We start from the raw sequence: 18,901 nt of genomic DNA on the forward strand, positions 1-18,901 counted from the left end.
TTCCCGGAGTGCCCTCTCCCAGAGTCCCCTCTCCCGGAGTCCCCTCTCCCTGCCCACGCCGGGGCTGCCGTGAGTCAATCTGAACGTGAACTGTATGGCTCCCTGCCCGGGCAGGGAGATGATGCATGTGCTGATGCTGTATTACGGAGAGGTGGTTCTGGTCTTCTGGATAGTGTCTGTAAAGTCCTTGGAGCTAGTACGGACCCTTAAATACAGCTTTGGAGGCAGAAAAAACCCAAAGAATTCCTCTTTGCTTCTGGAAGGTGATCAGACTGAAGGATGGAGCAAGGACGAACTTCCTTCACCTTCTCATCACTCCTTTTCCTCCTCGGAGACGTTCATCCCTTTTTTGAGGAATTCCTTCCTTTCCATTTATGTTGTATTTCTCAGGGAGAAGGACATTGGCCAAGCTCCTTTCTGTGCTTCTTACCTGTTTTTCCATGGTTTCAGCAGTCATGCTGACTCTCTTTGCCTGCTCCCTGCTGCTATTTAGATAAATTCATGCCCTCTGCTTCTTCCAGCGAAAAGGAGGCAGAATTTATTTCCATAAACAACGTTTGCAGCTTGAGGGACTAGCTCTTCAAATTGCAGTCTCTGAGGAGTCTCATCGTTTCTCCAGAAAGTGATGATATAGCAGAGTTTAATTACCAGCCATTAATCCCAAATATTTTGTGTTCGTATTATGCGTTACATAAATATACCTTATGAAATGTTCCGAGAGGAATTTAATAGCATTTTATAATGTGTGCAATGCAGGTTTCCAAGCAATTCTGTGGGTGAAGCGTAGCTGCGGAGAGGTGCAGCATTGCGCTAAGAGGCAGCTAAAAGCACAGCACGGCTACGCTCTTCTCGCACTTTATTTCTTTCCGGTGGTACTTCTAAATGCTTTTGACTGAGAGATGTATTCTCTCAGATAAAATTCTGCCTATTAGGGAACATCTATAGCAGTGTAGTCATCAATTCCTTTCCCAAAGCCAGGTGAGAGGAAGCAGCAGCTCTGCTCAGACATGAAAAAAGGTATCTAACAGCATCTCAAGCATGCCTGTAGTGCTGGTGCCACAGCCTGTTTAGGTCCCGGGAGGATGCTGCCGACCCCAATGCACGTTAACCGCTGAGCCCGTCATCCTTAGGAGATCGTGTCGGACGCAGAGGGCTTCAGAGTCGCCACGTTTAAGATTTAAGCATCCATCTGACGGCAATTTCATCTTCGCATATAATCACAGCGAAAGCTAATAATTTCTTCCTGTTGCAGCAGGTGCTACTTCTGATCAAAGGGAAGGATAAAAAAATCCATCAGATAATACTGCAAAGTGTTCTTCGCTCAGCTGAAGCATAAACTAGAAGTGCAGAAACAAAATTTCTGTGCCCAGAGTCTGTAACGTTTCTGTTAAAAAAGCCTTTTATGTAAATTTCTGCTAGGTGGTTCTAGCAAGCCCTGATGTCCGATCTCCTTGGAAAAATCATAGTTTTTTTCCTTAAGAAGTCACTTAGTCTACGTCCTGTGCATTTTGTGGAAAAGGGTTTATTCTTCTAGCATTTTATTTTTTTGGTTGCAAAAATAAAATGATTTAATTACTCCTCAGCTAGTGGAGAAGCCTTCATAAGTGACAGTCTTTCAAGATACTAAACATCAAATGTTTCAAAGTAATTTTGTTACTAAAGATGAAAAATGAATGTGATGGCAGAAAAATAAAACCGAGATCCCTTCGTTAAGACAAAATGGTAATGTTGGAACATGGCATAGACGTACACAGCTTGAAAGGCACCGTGAGCATCAGTTCCTGCCCGCTGCGGTCCGGGCGGTGCCGGCAGGACTGCGTGTGTGAGCCGCCTCCGGCAGGACTGGAGGCACGGCAGGGTCGAGTTCTGCTAGGTCGCGAGAGGAGCGAGTAACGGTTACTGCTAAAGACAAACTAATCAGTATTAATTAGTCAGCCTCAGTCAAGGGGCTCATTTACAGTGCGAACGTAAAATTCATTAAAAATTCAGGTGTTTCTTGTTCTGTTGGTTGATACAACGTCTAAGTCAGAAGTAGCTGGGAGGGGAACTGTTCTCTTCTGCTCAGCTGCGCACTGCGGTTGGAGAAGGAAACTGATGGTGGTTCTGTCATCTTTTGGTGGGCTTCTGCTTTAGAATAATGATTATAATTATTTGTATACGTGGGATGCTTCCTTTCTTTTCATATACTGTTTCCTAAAAAGCCAGACTAATTCCTTGTTTATTTTTGTGTGCTTGTATGAGATGATACTATAATTTTCCTTAAAATTCAAAATTGACTGTACAAATATTTCTCAAAACTAGTCTTTAATAATATGTGTAAGATACTCTGTCAGGGTTGGGATACTGTATTTTTCAGGATGGATTTTTTTTTTTTTTGTCACTGAAGATTGATTTATCTATTTACTTACAGGGATGGGATTATGCTATCACATGCCCGGTAGTTAAAACTAAATAAAAAATAAAAGAAGTTGGTTAGAATTAGTTTAATATACACGTTCTTCAAATATTTTCAACAGCTATAAAAGTGTTTTCCAAACCTTTTCTGTTTGCAGAATCTCACGGAGAATCTGGAGCTACGCTTTGTAATTCTGGTGTAAATCTCTTGAGAATAGTCATTTACTGTCACTGTGATTACAACCAAGAGCTGCAAGTGGACAAATCTGGGTTTTTTAATCATCTTGGAAAGGATCTAGACATAAATTCAGATCCAGATAGAGATAAAACCTCACAGTGGAGCGTAGAGAAAATTGTGATGTGCTATTACTTTTTTTAACAATCCTCGCTGAACGCCAGAAATTGCGGAGCCCTGTTGGTGAGGAATAAGACTGCCGCCCACAAACTAAAAGTTGGCCTTTTGCTCTCTTGTGTTACAGCTGTTATTTCTCGAAACCAAGAAGGACCCGGAGAGATGGGAAAGGCTGTGCTCATTCCGAAGGATGACCAGGAGAAGATGAAAGAGCTGTTCAAAATCAACCAGTTCAACCTTATGGCCAGTGACTTGATTGCCCTGAACCGAAGTTTGCCCGATGTGAGATTAGACGGGTGAGGCCCCGCGGTACCGCGTGTCTCGGTGCCACCTGCAGAGCCGCCGCACGGGCTGCACCCGCCTCCGGCCCCCTTTCAAGGCGCGAGATACAGCGCTGTCTCACGGTTAATTAACGGGCGTTATTAGCAGTGATTGCCTAAGGAAGCTATTTGAAAACGCCGGGCTTTACCGGTTCTAGATTTGGCTTTGAACGCAAACTTTCTTAGGGAGAGAGTTACTGCATCACGGACGTTATCATCCTGTGCAATTTGTTTTGTGAAGAGCTGAAAATTGTCAACTTAGAGCAGTCGGTTTACTTTGCAGCACATAACAAAATGCCCTTCGGTGTGTCTTATCACCTGGAATAATTTAAATACTTTTTCTTCAGGGAAAACTTTATTTCTGAGGTTTTAAAATGATAAAAATATCAATGTCTACTCTATAATTTTCATAATTATGTTGTCGGCATTTAAAAATTGACATTTTAGTGCTGATAAAGAGAAAATACTGCCAATACCAAACACTACCTGCAGGATATAGTTTTCTTTCAGTTTTATCCACAGACATTTCCGGAATAATTACAATTTTATAGAACATCTTTCAAAATGTTTTGCAACAATATAAAAACTGAAGGGCGTTTTGTGGTTGGGGGTTTTGTTTTGTTTTTAAGTCTAGTGACTTATAATCATTATTGAGCGAAGCCTGAAGTTTGTGTGGTGACTTTGAGACTGTGCAATAGCTTGGGGGAGTGTTTCACCGAGCCCATTGAATTATTTTTAATGGAATTTACAGATTAATTTTTCCAGTCACAACAGTGGGCTTCTGTTTACACGTGTTTGATGTGGAAGTACAAATGTGTGTGTTTATCTCCATTTAAATAGGGATTCCAATTGCTATCCAAAGATTCTGTAGCAAGTTATGGTACTTAAAAAAAAAAAAAAGTCTAGGTCTGTGGTGTTCATTGTTTTCCGTGGTCAGGGAATTTCCCCCTGTCTCCCAGTAGCAGTGTTAAAGCTAGCCCGTGGAGTAGGCTATCAAGCCCATTTTATTTAACTTGAACCTTTTGCATGAAGGGGCATTCTCCTAAGAATCTTTAACTGAAATTGCATGCGTGGAGGATTATCCAAACTTACATGCTTTTGGAAGTAAATTTTTAGAGATGGGATTTTTTTTTCCCCCCACTTAACTTTTATAGAAACCGAGCGTTGATTGAATTTTATCTTTTTCCAATTCAGTTTTTTTTCCCTGTTCTCCTTCAGCTACGTAAACGGTCTGATTCTTATAACAAGTAGAAATTTAGAGGAATGTAAGCGTAGCTAAATATATACAAGTGGTCAGGTCTTCTAAAATCTCCCATTACTTCTGCTTTTTAAACTGAATTGTCACTTAGCTGAAATCCTGCTTATTATACTTTGTTGGAAATTAAGTTCTTCAGGTTCCCATGAAATTTAAAATAAAATAAAGACTTTGTTCCCTGGATTTTGTTTGTAAATGCCTGCAAATAATAGAAGTAGAAGCGCTACTTGAACAATAGAGCTTGTTCACAAACAACATAGGTGATGCTTCCCCACGGCATGATCATTTGTGATTTGGTGATGCCAAGTTTCCGCAAAACAACGCCTCAGACCGTTGCCAGCAAAGGCGCCTTTCACAGAACGGAAGCACCGGAAAAGCTTTATCGCTTATTGCTTGTTTGTTCTTTACTGCTTGCCCTTTTCAGGAGTGCCGAGGGGAGTCACGGTCAGCTGGTGGAGCTGGCTCCAGTGTTGAAATGATTCCAGCAGGCACCTTGCAGGCTTTCTGGGAAGCGAGGAGGACGCCATGCGCTGCTGGGCTGGGTTTTCCCTTGCTGCTGCCTAATTGTTTTCTTGCACCGTGATGCTCTCGGCAGCTGGCCCGGCTTACATTTAAACTGCCCGAGTCAATTCAGTGTTACGTGCTCCTTGCTGATGTAGCCTTCGCAGCCCACAGAGAAACAAGACCCGAGAGTTGCACACACCAGAACGAGGGGGGCACTTGCAAAGCCTCTTGATCTGTTTTGGAAAGCTTTGTCCTTTCCCTGGGAGCGTTGAAAAGAAAGTGCATATTGGAAAAACGGGTGAAACGTTCAACTTCATGAACAGTTCTGCTCAGTCTAAGGGAGATGAGCTATTTAATACTGAGAGAAATCTGTCTAAATGCATTTTCCTGGTGAAAAGAAGTTTCATATTCTTTGTTGAAAAGACAGAAAGTATTACGGGATTTAGAAAAAAAAAAAATTCTTTTCCCATTTTCCTCTTCAGACAGACGCTTTCTGTACATGTTCTGTCTTTAGGGAGTATTAAATTGTTCTGAAAGCCAATTTATAATGCTTTGCTATTAAGGAAGAATATGATTTTATGGTTAATATATTTAGTGCATGACAGAAAGACGTATTTTTGTTGACATGGGGGACAGAGGCATCTGATTTGCACTGGGTGTCTAACTCACTGTACCTTTCACATTATAGGTGCAAGCTTTTCTTTCAGAGGCCAGGAAGTTTTCTGTGGCAAAATTAGATGAATAGAAGAGAAGAAAATAAAAAATGTTCTTGCTGGACATGCTGTCTAGTGGAAGTTCATAATAGCCTGTGTAGCTGTGGATACTGCTGTGTTACGAGTAATCATGAGCTGACGAAAAGGTCAATGTTATCAAGGTGTAAATGTATTAAATCAGTGTATTGCACTAAATGCAGCAGAAAACTCGAGGCCAGAGAGATGAAACTCTGCTGGAAGATGGTCGGGATAAGACTGACTAATTGTAGGGCAGTAGCAGAAGGGGAGCAGGACGAGGGCAGGCTGCGTCTGCAGCGGGGAAGCGGCTGGCGCAGCGCTCGGGGACGGGATCCGCCCCGTGGAGCTCCGCATTGCCACTGAGTTATTTGCAGATTGCGCGCTGGGAAGCGGCCAAGCTGTTCTCCATTTCTGTAACGATGCCGGGGGACTAAAGGAGTGAAGGGCATTTATACAGGACTAATTAACTCTTGGCATGACTTGACCTTTTTATTGTATCTATCACATGTCAACATTTCGCTGCGTGTAAGTGGCGTTTTCGCGTTTCTCTGAACGCATGCCATGCCATTAAGTCACAGGCTCCGTTCTGGCTGCCTGCGCAAGCAATTAAAAGGATTCATGTGCCGTCGGGGTTGTGCGGGTGTCTCCGGGGGCGAAGGGCAGTCACGGCTACTGGCAGCGCTCCTGAGCACTGCTCCTCTTCTCTGTCTTGCACGAGATGTGCCTGAGAGTTGCAGCGACTTTCAGTCTTGGGCTGGTTTAAGATTGAGATGTTGGAAAAGCGGCTGAATGCCTTTTTTCTCAGTGATGTCCTCTTCCTGCTCCCGGTGGTGTCAAGTATAGGCTTAAAGCAGAAGATGATGTGTCCGACTTACCGCACCCTGTCTTCGATGAAAATAAAACCTCAGCTTACCCATTAGTCCTGTGTTTAGAAGGTTTTATGATTTCTAACTGCGGTTTAACCCTAAATGCAAAGTGTCATCTCCTGGTGAGATTGCCCACTGCCTTTATATCTCTGCGAGAATTATTTAGATTTGTGCATTATAATATTATGTCCATGTAGCAAATGAATGTCTGTAAATAGATGTAAGAATTCTGATAAGAAACAAACAGCCCAAGAAAAAGAAGAGTCTTGTAATGTCTCATTCTAGAAATTCATTCTTCAGTTACGCTGCAGTACATTTATTGGCAAAGTCATTGGGAAGAGGGCAGTGAAAGGGAAGTAGTACACTGACACGGTAGCTTTTTCATTGTTATGGAGTGTGTATATATAATATATATCTTTTATATTTATAAGTGAAAATATATTTTTATATATATAAAATTAATCCATTCCCATTCTGTTCCTGTTCTGCCCTTCCTCATTCCTTTTCCCTCTTAGATCCTCGCTGCACTTTTTATGCATGTGGGCAATTTTATCCTGTCCTCTTGACGTGGGTGTACAGGTTTCTCTTGCTTTGCCAAGGCTGCTGCTGTCTACATAGCCCTTTGTGTGTACTTCTGGTAGTCAATCTACAGTGTACAAACTTGGAGTAAGGATCAGAGATGCTCGTCAGTCCTTTTCACTCTCCTCCACAGCTTGGTACTCATCTCCCGCAGCGGCAGATAGTACCAGGGCTCTTGCTGTTTGGGATCCTTGCTGCTGTTGTACCTCCAGATGATCAAAGTAGTGCTGTGGCGAATGGAGGGCGTATGTGTAAATGGCGTCAGAGTCTAAATAAGAAACACATATTTAAGGGGGGAAAAAATCAGAGAGAATCTTAGGTTTTTTGATGTTAGCACACAAAAGGGCTCCTGAAACCTTTTCTGACTCTCTGTTTCTGATTAAATATTTGATGACTGTGAGCTAATTCTGGATTTACACTGCAACCACTGTACTTGTGTTTGTAAGATGAGGGAGATTTTCTTCCTAAGGAAAAATACTAGATTTCTAAAAAAAAGTTTCATTTTTACGAGTGGCAGGAAGACAAGGAAGGCTGGGTTGGTTGCTGGCTAATGAGAAATACCCTTTACAGTTGTGTGAAATAAGGTGTCTGGCTCTTGTCTCATCCTTCTCCCAAACAGGGATGTTTGTGAATAGACCTGCTGTGATGTCCTGACCGCCATGAGGTCAGTGAGAGTTTGCTCTGACTTCTGCAGGAACGAGTTCTCTCATCAGGAGACCACCAAATCCACCTCCCGTCTGCTGTAACGAAACAGTGTGGCTGAGCCCCGTCCTATCTCTGCTCCTGTGTTGATACCGTAATTCCAGCCAGTGAATGCGACTGTCACACTAACGGTTTTACTTGCTTCCCGTTACATCTAGTGTTGTCTACCAAAGAGCGTTCCTCGATTGCCTGGGTTCTGTTGGTAATGGCCAACTTGAAGATTTTAATCAGCGTCAGGTCTAATTTGAAGTAGCTATTGATTAAACCTTAAACCCAATTTAATTCAACATAGAAATGTTTAATTTTATTTCTAATTATTTTCTCCAGCAAGGGAAGAAATCCATCTTCAGTCTTTTCTGGATGAGTCAGGTTGCAAGTGCTATTCTACAAATTGCTAAACCATTATAATTGGATTTTCTTATTGAAATTTAGGTTAAAGTTAGCTGTTGTGTTTGTGTGTGTGCGTATGTGCTTATGAGATCAGAAACAAACTCGCATTACGATTTTCTAAATAGTAATCGTGGCTTAAACTCAGCGCCATAGCTTTGTGTTGGCTTCTTCAAAGCAAAAACCTTGACAGGCTCTGGAAGAAGTAGTGTGGAAGTGGCAATCACTGCCTGTGAAACTTTTCTTTGTGAAACATCTGCGAAAATCCTTTAGTGCCTCCAACTCCGTGTTACAGGGCAGGAAGCTTTGATTAGATTTTTTTTTGGCGAGACCACTATTTGTTCTTCATGCAGTTTAGCCCTGATAAGGGAGGGTAAATTGTTTTATTTTGTGATGTTCACATCTAATCCATTTGTCTTGCGCCAGAAAGTGTTGTATTAGTTCTTTTCCCAGCTCTAAGTCGTGGTGGGTAAAGTACATATGAGTTCCTTTGTTGCCAGGTTTATCTGCTTACAGCTTCATGTAAGTAAAAGCTAATTTATTTTTAAGATTTTACTGTGTATATACAGTTATGCATAGAGAAACTATAAACCACCCATGAACAAGAAAGCTCAGGGAGAAATCGGTAATTAAGTTTTGGCTAGAAATTACTTTGAAATGACAGTTTAGAAATTATTCCCCCTTGTTTGGGGGGAAAAAAAATCACCCAGGGTGACTGCCAGTAGGGAGAGAAAGTGCATACAGGTAATCTGTATAAGATCAAAGCCAATTCCCAATGTATAAATTAGCTAAAGACTGTTAAGATTAAAAAAAGAAAAGTAATTCTCCAGCAACGAGAAAAATATGCTCATGAGTCAACAGATGGCTTCTAATCTGGTTTTGCGAGTCTTTCATATGTACTTTCATATAACAAAAGGAACAATTAAAATTTGTCGCTATTTCCCTGTTGCTGCTGTTTCTCCCATAAAAGTTGGGGTTTGATTCCATTCTCGCTGTCAGCGCTGCTGTAACTGTGTAACGCCAGTCCCTGTTCACACTGCGGGCTGGTGCAGAGGCAGGACCTGTCTTGAGAGTATGCCGCAAGTCAAGTTAGCTTAGCTGAGCTCAGGAAAGGAGAGGAGATCTTTTTGGTCACATTTCCAGATAAACGTAACTTGGCATTTGCAAAATGTGTCCTCGCTGTGGAGCATCTTGGTATATTTTGGGAAATTCCACTTAGAATATCTTTTCTAACCATTTGGTAGCTGGTGTTTCTAAAGGCAGCTATAATGTACCACAATAACTTACCAGGTTTTTTATTCATTCCTTATATCGTGGCCGTGCGCACTGGAAGCCCAATGAGGTGCAGATGTAACTCCAGGAATGCTTAGAGCCCTTTCTTCACTCGCTTGCCGTTTTGCTCGCTTCTTTCTAATTGTTGAACTCCCAATTTCCCCCTACTGCCAAAGCAGTAGCAACCTCCACGAGATTCTTACACACAGGTTGCTCCTAAAATTAAAAATTTACTGCTGTCATAGCTTTGGTAGAGGGTAATCAATGCAAGGAAGCCTCTGGTCTCTGCCTGGTGCTCGAGAGCTGTTGGAGCGTGTCTTCGCAGGTGGAGTTTGGATCCCTCCCAGGAGCCGCGTTCAAGACAGACCAGCAGTTTGCTTTGCTTTACACTGTTACTGTTCAGCAAAAAATGCTGTTCTTCAAATTACTTTATCAGATTGGCAGTTAGTTATTTGTGGTCTTAACTAGGAATGAGCAATGCATAGGTAAGAACGTTACCTGTATCCGCGTGTGTGCCAAGTGGAGCCTGCTGTATGTGACAGAACAGCCACGGGTACAAAGGGAAGGTTTGTGATTCAGCACCGTCAGCAAAGCACCCATGTGTAGGAAGAGAAGGAAATGTGAATGCTCGGTAGAGGTATATTTGTACAACTCATTTAAATGGAAGTGGCTTGCTCTTGTTAATCTGAAAAAGGATTAAACCTCTCTACATCTGGAGATGTACCAAAGGAGCAGAAATGCTAGGGAGAAGGGGTTGCATCTGGAGGCTGTGTAAGTGGTTTTGGCTGTTGACCTAGTTAGTTCTTTATACTTACTACTGGCATTTATGAGTAGACTTTTGTAGACATGAATGTAGACATCCAGACACGTGGATCTTTGAAGATGTCCTTTATTCAGAGACCTTCCGAAGACTTTGATTTCCAGAAAGATAACCGACTTCTTGACACGCTGTTTCATGTGGACTGTAGTCTGTTTTGGATTAGGGCAGTTAAAATGAGGAGATATGATTGAAAATAGAATTCAGCTCTTCACTTAGTGTTAAAATAATTGAAAACAAATTTCAGTTCCTGGCACCACTGCTGTCAGCTTGGGATAGCGGCCTTACTAGAGAGGCCTCCAAAATATCACTCTACTAAGTATAAAGAATGATTTTATTTATAGAAAAATTGATCTAAATAAGAGATTTTTTTTTATTTATGGCTTCAAGTGACTTTGAATACTAGTAAATGCTTAAACAGTTCACATAAAAGAAAGGAGAACCTCAGTGTTGTTTGGCAGGTATTGTTCTCTTTTTTTTTTTTTTTTTTTCCCTAGCAATGAATTTGCAGGCTGCCTTGGAAGCCAGCCCTGATGGGACCTTGCCTCCTTCCCATCGTATCTCCTCCCAGAGAGTCTGCAGGACAGCTGGCACGCAGCTTTTCCCCCAGACCTTTGAAAACGGGGATGGAGAGGGTGGTTAATTGAAGATTTTGATGTCAATGGCTTACTTATCTTTTAAAATGTATGGCTATTTCACATTTTTAAAGTATGTCAGGGTTATCCACATTGCAAGGATAAGCACGTTCCTAGTTTTCCCGTAAATACCCTAAATAATGTAACAACGATAAGTTAAACTGGTAGGTATTTAGTCCTCGTGTGGTATGCTCTTTGGGAAAGCACGTAGTATTTGAGCACAAAGGATGCATATTTCTGTTAGATCGATCTCGTATCAGTTCTGCCTTTCCTTCAGCAGCTCGTCCCCGGACAGTTCCCCCGTGTACCCGCAGGCTGATCCTGACCCTCGCTGGCAGCAGAATCCACCCCGTGAAGTGGCTGTAACTCAGTTTTCTGATTTAATAGTGCAAGGCTGTTCAAGCATGAAATTGCTTCCTTCATGTAGAGCTGTCCCCTTCGCCTGGCAAGTCCAGGCTCAGAAACAAATGGTTACTGTGATTGCTGCTGTTGGCCCAACCGGTTGTTGCGAGGAACAAAGTTCAGCTTTTATATGTGTCTGTAAGGGAAATGTGGGAATGAGTCTCTAGATTCAATTGAGAAGTGAGAAGAGCCTGCAAAATTCTATTCAGCAGCAAGAAACAAACTAATCACAGTTTCTTTACTAAAACAAGAGTCCTTAATGATGATCCTTAAACCATGTTGTTACCCTTTTTTTTTTTTTTTTTTTTAAGAGGATGGGCAGTGAGACAAGCAAATGCCATCTCAGTCACGCAGCCTGTTAGATGGTGCTTCTGCAACCAGGGCATCAATATAAGCTCATTTCTGCAGGTAGCTGAGCAGTAAGCATGGGCAGTCAAAGCATTAAAGATCCTTGGTTCAGTTTTTATCAGCAGGTATGTAGAGGCCTTTGGCATCGCAGGGTGTCTCCTGTTAACTCCAAGCAGAAATAAAGACCGGTTAAAAACATCTGTCCAAGGCAGTGCTGGCCCTGCAGTAGAAGCTCTGGCCACCACCCAGGTGGGCGTCTGTTCTGCTGTATCTGGTCATGGTGGATGTAACACTGGGCAACTTCTGGTTTGGGGTATCTGTCCCACTCTTCTTGTTTTTTGAAACTGCTTGTGGCACGTAGAGAAAATTCACTGTGTTGCAAAGGAGTAATCCGAAATAGTTGTGAGAATGTCAGGAAATAAACCTGTACGGGTAATTCACGCTCCTGTTTTATGTCCTCCCTGATGGGAGCTGTCTTCCAGCTTGGTTATGTGCATTCACTCAGAGAAATTGGCTATTCTCTACCTTATTCCATAAACTCCATTAAAAATTTATGCATTATTGTTGCAAGTAAGAAAGCAATAAAAAAAAAAAAGTAATTTCCCAATAATTTATGTGGTAGTGTGTGCAGGCTGGAAAAAGCACTTTGAATTTTGAAACCTGTATTTGGAGACTTCCAGAAGTCTGCTGACTTACTGCTCTTGGCTTGCTTTATAGTACGGTACTAATCCTCGTGAATTTACGAAATGAGCTGACGGGCCGTTTGTTCAGACAGTAGGTGGGCGTGGGGGGAGGACGGCGCAGGAGCAGTGATTTGCCTGGGTGCCTGCGGAGGACCGGAGGGTCGCCAAGCCTTTGGCTGACTTGTTGCAGTCGGTTTCTTGCCGGGAATTCAGTTTTGGGAGGAAGCTCTGAATCCAGCACATGGGTTACCTGCTTTGCCAAGCACGGCACGGAGAAGTGTCCGAGACCTGTCAGCAAGCGCTGGATGAAGAACTAAGCAGCTGCGGCATGGAAGCGTGCCGTTGCTCTCCTCTTCACTGCACGTGATGGAGAATTTCACCCCTTAGCTGGGGGCTCCAGAGCTATGTGAAAGCAGGAGCATGTGAAAATGATTTCTTTGTTTCTTACATCCTTTATGGCAGATACAAATAAGAGATTTTGGGGGTTCAAAGTTAATACTTGTTAAAATATTTTGAAAAATTTTTTAACAAGTCGGGGAAGGCTGAGGTTAGCTTGACGAATTTCAAAGAAGATTCAGTAATGATATAATGAAAAGTGACACTGGAAATTGAACAAAATTAATGATCAAAAACCATCCAAGAAAGCCTGATCTGATCTGAACTGCGATTTCCATTACAGATCTTTGATTTTTATTGGAAAAAGTGGAGAAAGTACAAAGGGACCTCTAGTATCATCCTCTGAAAAAGAAAGTGTCCTCTACACTATGTTGTTTGCTTTTAATAATGCGGTGCTGTATTACCGTGTTCGTCATCAAACATAAAAAGAACTTTGAGCGTTTAGTAAATGACTGCTGAAGTAACTTCTAAAATACTAAAATGGAGTTTGGGGTTAAAAATCCCCAAGGAAGAGTTGATATTCAAGGCTGTGCCCGAAGCTTTATGAACAGTGATAGCTGAAGGTGTGAGTGAAGGGTATTTGCTCCTAAAAGCTGCAAACCTTTTTATACTTTGTAATGACACACCAAAGAACAATTTTCTTAGGGTATTTTCACATCCATCATCTGCTGGATATAAAAATTGGTTAGCTTTGGTGTATTTTGATACCATAAAATTCAGCAAGACAATGTCGATGCAGTTCCGGAACAGTTCTACTTTCCTCTAAGTGAAATAAATTCCCGTTCAATTATTTTCTATTTACCCTTCACTTGCATAAATTTCAGTTTAAAATATGCACTGGTACAGTTTAAGCAGATTTATTAAAGTAGAGTTTAAAGCTGTGCGCAATGAAATGCCGCAGCAGAATCTATTACAGGATAACTAACGCATTATTTCTCTGGGTCGGGAGTGACAGTTCTCCATAGAGCTGTCAGAGAGCGGCTCTTCTGCAGCTCCCGCGGAGCTGAGGGTTGCGTGTGGTTGGTGCAAAGGGGAGACACAACGGATCAAGCTTAAATTCATGCTGTTCTGGCAGGGAATTCAAACACTCAAACAGTCTTGTCTTCTGTTCGTAATACCGTACCATATATTTCATTTTCACGCTTCCAATTTCCCTAAGTAACTTACAGATTTTTATTTAAACTAGATAGGAGGAGACTATTTCAGGCAATAGGGTTCTCGTAGTGCAGGAGTTATCACTTACTCTAGAAATAAATTATTGCTTACTGGGGGTTGTTAACTTACACTCCAACATGTGATTTTTAGAAAGCAAAACCAAAACCCAGAAAGGAGCGCTGGTGATCTGCGCATGGCACAGTTAACAGTTTCGAAGGGAAAGTCTGTGATACAGAAGTATTCTCTAAACGTAGTTTTCCGTAAAAGCGCTGGCCAAAGGCCTGCCTTTGGAGAGCTCTGTAAGACGTTTGAGCAGGTCCGATGGCTGGCGTTACGCCGGTGCTGCATTTGGCTTCCCCTGAGGTACTTGGTGTTTCAAAACCACTTTAGCAAAGAGAGGTGGGGGGTTGGGTTGCCATTCTTTGTGGAGGGAAACCAGAAATGGTCTTCTGTTACTGCTGAACATTGAATAGGCTGTTGTTTTGCCGGAATATTTTCTTAAATTAAGTGCACTTTTCCTTACGCTTTTAAATCCTGTTCGAGATTAGAGGAAGATGGAAATACTTTGAGTATTTCTGTGGATACCAACGCTATCCCGCTGGAATAATGCGATATACAAGTGGGCTCTTGAAAGCCGGGTAGAGCAGAGCACAAACAACATTCGTTACGTGCTATTAGCATAGAATAAAGCATCATAATGTGCCTTGGCATGTAATCAGTGCACGTTGATATGATCTGGCATCTTCTGAGGTATCTGAACACGATGGTGGTGTGTTTCAGGTCTGGGGGGAGATAAAAGAAACATGACTGGCTGCCAGCTTCGCTAGGCAGTGATGCATTCTGTGATGGGTAGGAAGGCTCTGCAGAGGGACCTGGACAGGCTGGATCGATGGGCCCAGGCCAACTGGATGAGGTTCAACAAGGCCAAGTGCCGGGTCCTGCACTTCGGCCACAACAACCCCATGCAGCGCTACAGGCTTGGGGAAGAGTGGCTGGAAAGCTGCCCAGCAGAGAAGGACCTGGGGGTGTTGGTCGACAGCCGGCTGAACATGAGCCGGCAGTGTGCCCAGGCGGCCAAGAAGGCCAATGGCATCCTGGCCTGTATCAGAAATGGTGTGGCCAGCAGGAGGAGGGAAGTGATCGTGCCCCTGTACTCGGCCCTGGTGAGGCCGCACCTCGAATACTGTGTTCAGTTTTGGGCCCCTCATGACAAGAAGGACGTCGAGGTGCTGGAGCGTGTCCAGAGAAGGGCAACGAGGCTGGTGAGGGGTCTGGAGAACAAGTCTGATGAGGAGCGGCTGAGGGAACTGGGGTTGTTTAGCCTGCAGAAAAGGAGGCTGAGGGGAGACCTCATCGCTCTCTACAACTACCTGAAAGGAGGTTGTAGCGAGGTGGGGGTCGGTCTCTTCTCCCAAGTAACAAGCGATAGGACGAGAGGAAATGGCCTCAAGTTGTGCCAGGGGAGGTTTAGATTGGACGTGAGGAAAAATTTCTTTACTGAAAGAGTGTTTAAACATTGGAAGAGGCTGCCCAGGGAAGTGGTGGAGTCCCCATCCCTGGAGGTGTTTAAAAGACGTGTAGATGAGGCGCTTAGGGACATGGTTTAGTGGGCATGGTGGTGTTGGGTTGATGGTTGGACTCGATGATCTTAGAGGTCTTTTCCAACCTCAATGATTCTATGATTCTATGATTCATCTCCCCAACGGTGAGTAATACCTGAGCATCGAGACCGTGCGTGCTGACTTGCCCTCAGAGGGCACTGGCGTGGGGGGTAATGAGAAAGGGCAGATTTCAGGCTTTCTGCATTTCATAATGACAAGAGGTATGCCGGAATTTCAGCTCTTGCGCCACAAAGCTATGGAGTGATGTTGGAGAAGTGCTGTGAGTGAACACGGGGGTAGATGCCCGAGATGCCAGCGTTGGTGATTGGTGCCGATGGGAACATCTCAGGCTGTTACTGAGTGTTGCCTGAGGGCATCCAGCGGCTCGGGAACTATCAGACCGCTGAAGAAACGCTTCCCGAGGCGGGAGGGCATGCGGCTGCGCAGGGGCAGCGTGCTGCAAGGTCCCAGGGACGGCTTCTCCCTGAGCCTTGGGCTGCGGTTCTTCACACGGCATAACCGGCGTTGCTGTGGGATACTGCGGGGCCTTCTGAGAGGGAAGGGTGCTTTTCTTGAACTGGCAATCTAGAGTCTTTTAAACGCCTCATTGCAGCGGGAGCAATAATGCTACAGAAAATGCACCATTACAAAGCAGTTAATCCACACCAGCCATCAGCTGCGAGATTTAAACACCAAAATAACCTGGAAGTGGTCTGTCATGATACGCAGTTTCATAAGCTTTTTCAGGGTGTATCTTGCCATCTGTTTCCATTAGGAAGGTGCTGGGAGCGGGGAGAAGGATGAAGGATGGTGACAGGCAATTACCGATGCTGCGGCAGGGACTACCCTTGTCCGGTCTCTGTCTGTTGCAACTGTCAATCCTTTCAGGTCATCCCTCCGCTTGCTTTTCAGAGAAGACTTCTGCGGCACTAGTCGATATAAGATCACGAACTTTGGGAAGGCTCTTGACAGTATTGTATAGCTGAGCTGGAGTGCTTTGTCCCAGGGACAGCTTTCAGAACGAAATCCCTGAATTCAGAGGCATCGAGGCGTAGTTAAGGTTGTCCAACATCCACCACTTCCTCGCTCCAGCGGAGGTTGCCTTCGGTTCCTGCTGTTGGCACAGGCGCTCCCGCACCACCCTGCCTGCAGCTGCTGCCCTCCCCAGCCTCGGCCTCCGGTGACCGAGAGCCCTGCGTTAACAGTATTAGCGTTTAAGTTGTCCTATAAATACTTGAGTTTCCCTGGGCTCATTTGAAAACTGGTAAACGTTTTCCTAAGAACTGGCATGTGAGATACTATTCCAAATAAGAACACATCTACATACGTGGAGTTGTTTTAGTACGTGTGATAAGCTGTTTAAAGGTGAACTCTTCCATTTTGTGTAAAATTATTCGTGATCGTTCTTCAAAAATAACATGTGTGAATGTGATGCTAGATAAAGACAGTAAAACAGCCGCAAGGTAGAAAGTTCACTGGAAAGTAACCACACCTATAAAAAGATGAAATTATTGATTTAATTCACTTTATAACTTCTGATGTTTTGGCGGTTTGCTTAACTGCAGCGTTGTCATTTTTAACAGGCAGTTTTGCAGGGGGCCCTGCTGCACAGTGGTAAATTCATCGCTTCTGCTTACGCCACTCTTTGGTACGGGTCTTTTTTTGCATTACTGTGAAATTAGGAGTGAGTTTTTCTCATGTCTTGATACTGCTTTCAGTTTTTGAGCTATGACCTTGTACCGTGTCTAACTGATAACGGTGGAGGCGGGGTGTGGATATGAGTGGCTGCCTTGGACCAACGGATGGTTTGTGGTTGCATTAGCTGACGTTAGTCACCAGTGCTCAGGAAACGTGATGCACTAAGATCATTGCTGCGGTGAACTGCAAATAGGAAGCAGGAGGTGTGTGCCCCGCTCCCCAGCAGTACTGCCTTTGGGGCCGACGGAAAACTTCTGTGGTGTCCAGTCTGCTTTCCCGAATCGCCTCCCGGCGTAGCATTCAGCTCACAGCTGAGCATTAATGAGGTAGTAGATAATATTCAAGACGATGATATTAGCTGGAAGGAAATACAGCAGCAGGTTGTGATACGACAGAGCAGGTTTTTAAACTGGACTAATTTAAAAATGCAAGAATTCACAGGGAAAGGGACAGAAACTAAGAAGCCAAATGGAAACAAATGCAAAAAGAGAAATTACATGTTACTAAGGCAAAGAAGAAGTGAGGAGCTTGCTTACGTTCCTTTCAGATGTTATCTACTTACTGCACATACTAGTGGTTTTGCACAATCATAGATACTTTATAATGCTGGAAATCATGATTCCAGCGGAATGTGGTATTGCATCAGTGCATTCAACAATATTGTTCATCATAAATAGTAAATACCTTTCTGTGAGGAGAGAGACCTTGCTAACCCACAGGGATGAGTTAAGGTTTCGTATGTGCATATATGTAGGTTTTTATGTATGTATAGAGAAATAAAACTATGTACATACATGCTAGTATAAGTATATATAAACCTTTATATGTTAGATACCTGAATAAATACACTGCCACTGTTGCACATGTAATATTAATCAGACCATAAATGTGAATTAAAAGCAGAGACAGAGAGGCAGTATGTGGCAAGTCAAGAGTTTATTAATTTAGGGCTGCATGCTTTAATGGTGCATTCACCCCTCTTCGCTTCCCACCTCAGTCCGTCACTGTCTCCAGTTACTGAAGACTGCAGCGTGCGCTGTTACCAGTTTCTCAGTCTGTCTACACCTGGAATTCGGGATCCCCTCTCGGTATTCAGACCAACAGCTCCTCCATTTCGCTTGATTTCCAGGCTGTTTCACGTTTCTCTTATTCTGACTTGGCTCTGAACCTCCCCTGCAACACACCTGCCTTGCCTCGCTGCGTGCGGGAGTAAAGCCCCGAAGGCGCATCGTTCTGCCTTGCAGCCGCAGAGGCTGCTTGCCTTTGCGCACACGTCGGTGACTGCTCCACAGCAAAAGTACCCGTCCCGCAACAGACTGGTTTCCAGTGCCCTGTTGGCACTGGCGTGCACAGTAAGTCTGGTCTCACAGAGGAACCGCACCAGTGATCTGCATTTCCAGCCTTTTCTTTACAGGTGTTAATCACTAAAGCAAAGCAATAAAAGGTAATGACTAAATAATCATGAAAATCCCTCAAGTCATATAAACTACAAATATTGAACACAGTTCTATTATTCCCGAATGCATCATATAAAAAATACTACGTAATAAATTGTATATAATAGTTATATTCTCATTTTTTTGCTCCAAATACTTTGCTTTCATGCATGATCTTTTGCCTTGAGTTGCTTCCCTGAGAGCTTCAACACAATTCTGGGAGGGATTAAATCGTAGTGCAACCCTTCAAGTTCACATAATTTGCACGCAGCCGATGGGAAGGATTGTAAATAGGTAGAGTCTCACTCTGTTTCCATGTTATTGATCTTGGAAAATGTGTTTTTTCTCACATTTAAACAGCTGTATTT

General features: G+C 43.4%; 1 protein-coding gene across 2 annotated transcripts in view; it reads left to right on the forward strand.

Annotated features, from left to right (window-relative positions):
- The window catches only part of GALNT13 (polypeptide N-acetylgalactosaminyltransferase 13), a 160,368-nt gene that overhangs the window by 61,856 nt on the left and 79,611 nt on the right, over positions 1-18,901 (forward strand). For both annotated transcript variants that reach the window (XM_076343217.1, XM_076343218.1), the window contains exon 4: positions 2,874-3,042. In XM_076343217.1, coding sequence (XP_076199332.1) covers positions 2,874-3,042 — 169 coding nt within the window. The remainder of the gene's footprint in view (positions 1-2,873; positions 3,043-18,901) is intronic.

The sequence above is a fragment of the Aptenodytes patagonicus genome, chromosome 6 (genome assembly GCF_965638725.1).
Source record: "Aptenodytes patagonicus chromosome 6, bAptPat1.pri.cur, whole genome shotgun sequence".
In the NCBI taxonomy this organism is placed as follows: Eukaryota; Metazoa; Chordata; class Aves; order Sphenisciformes; family Spheniscidae; genus Aptenodytes; species Aptenodytes patagonicus.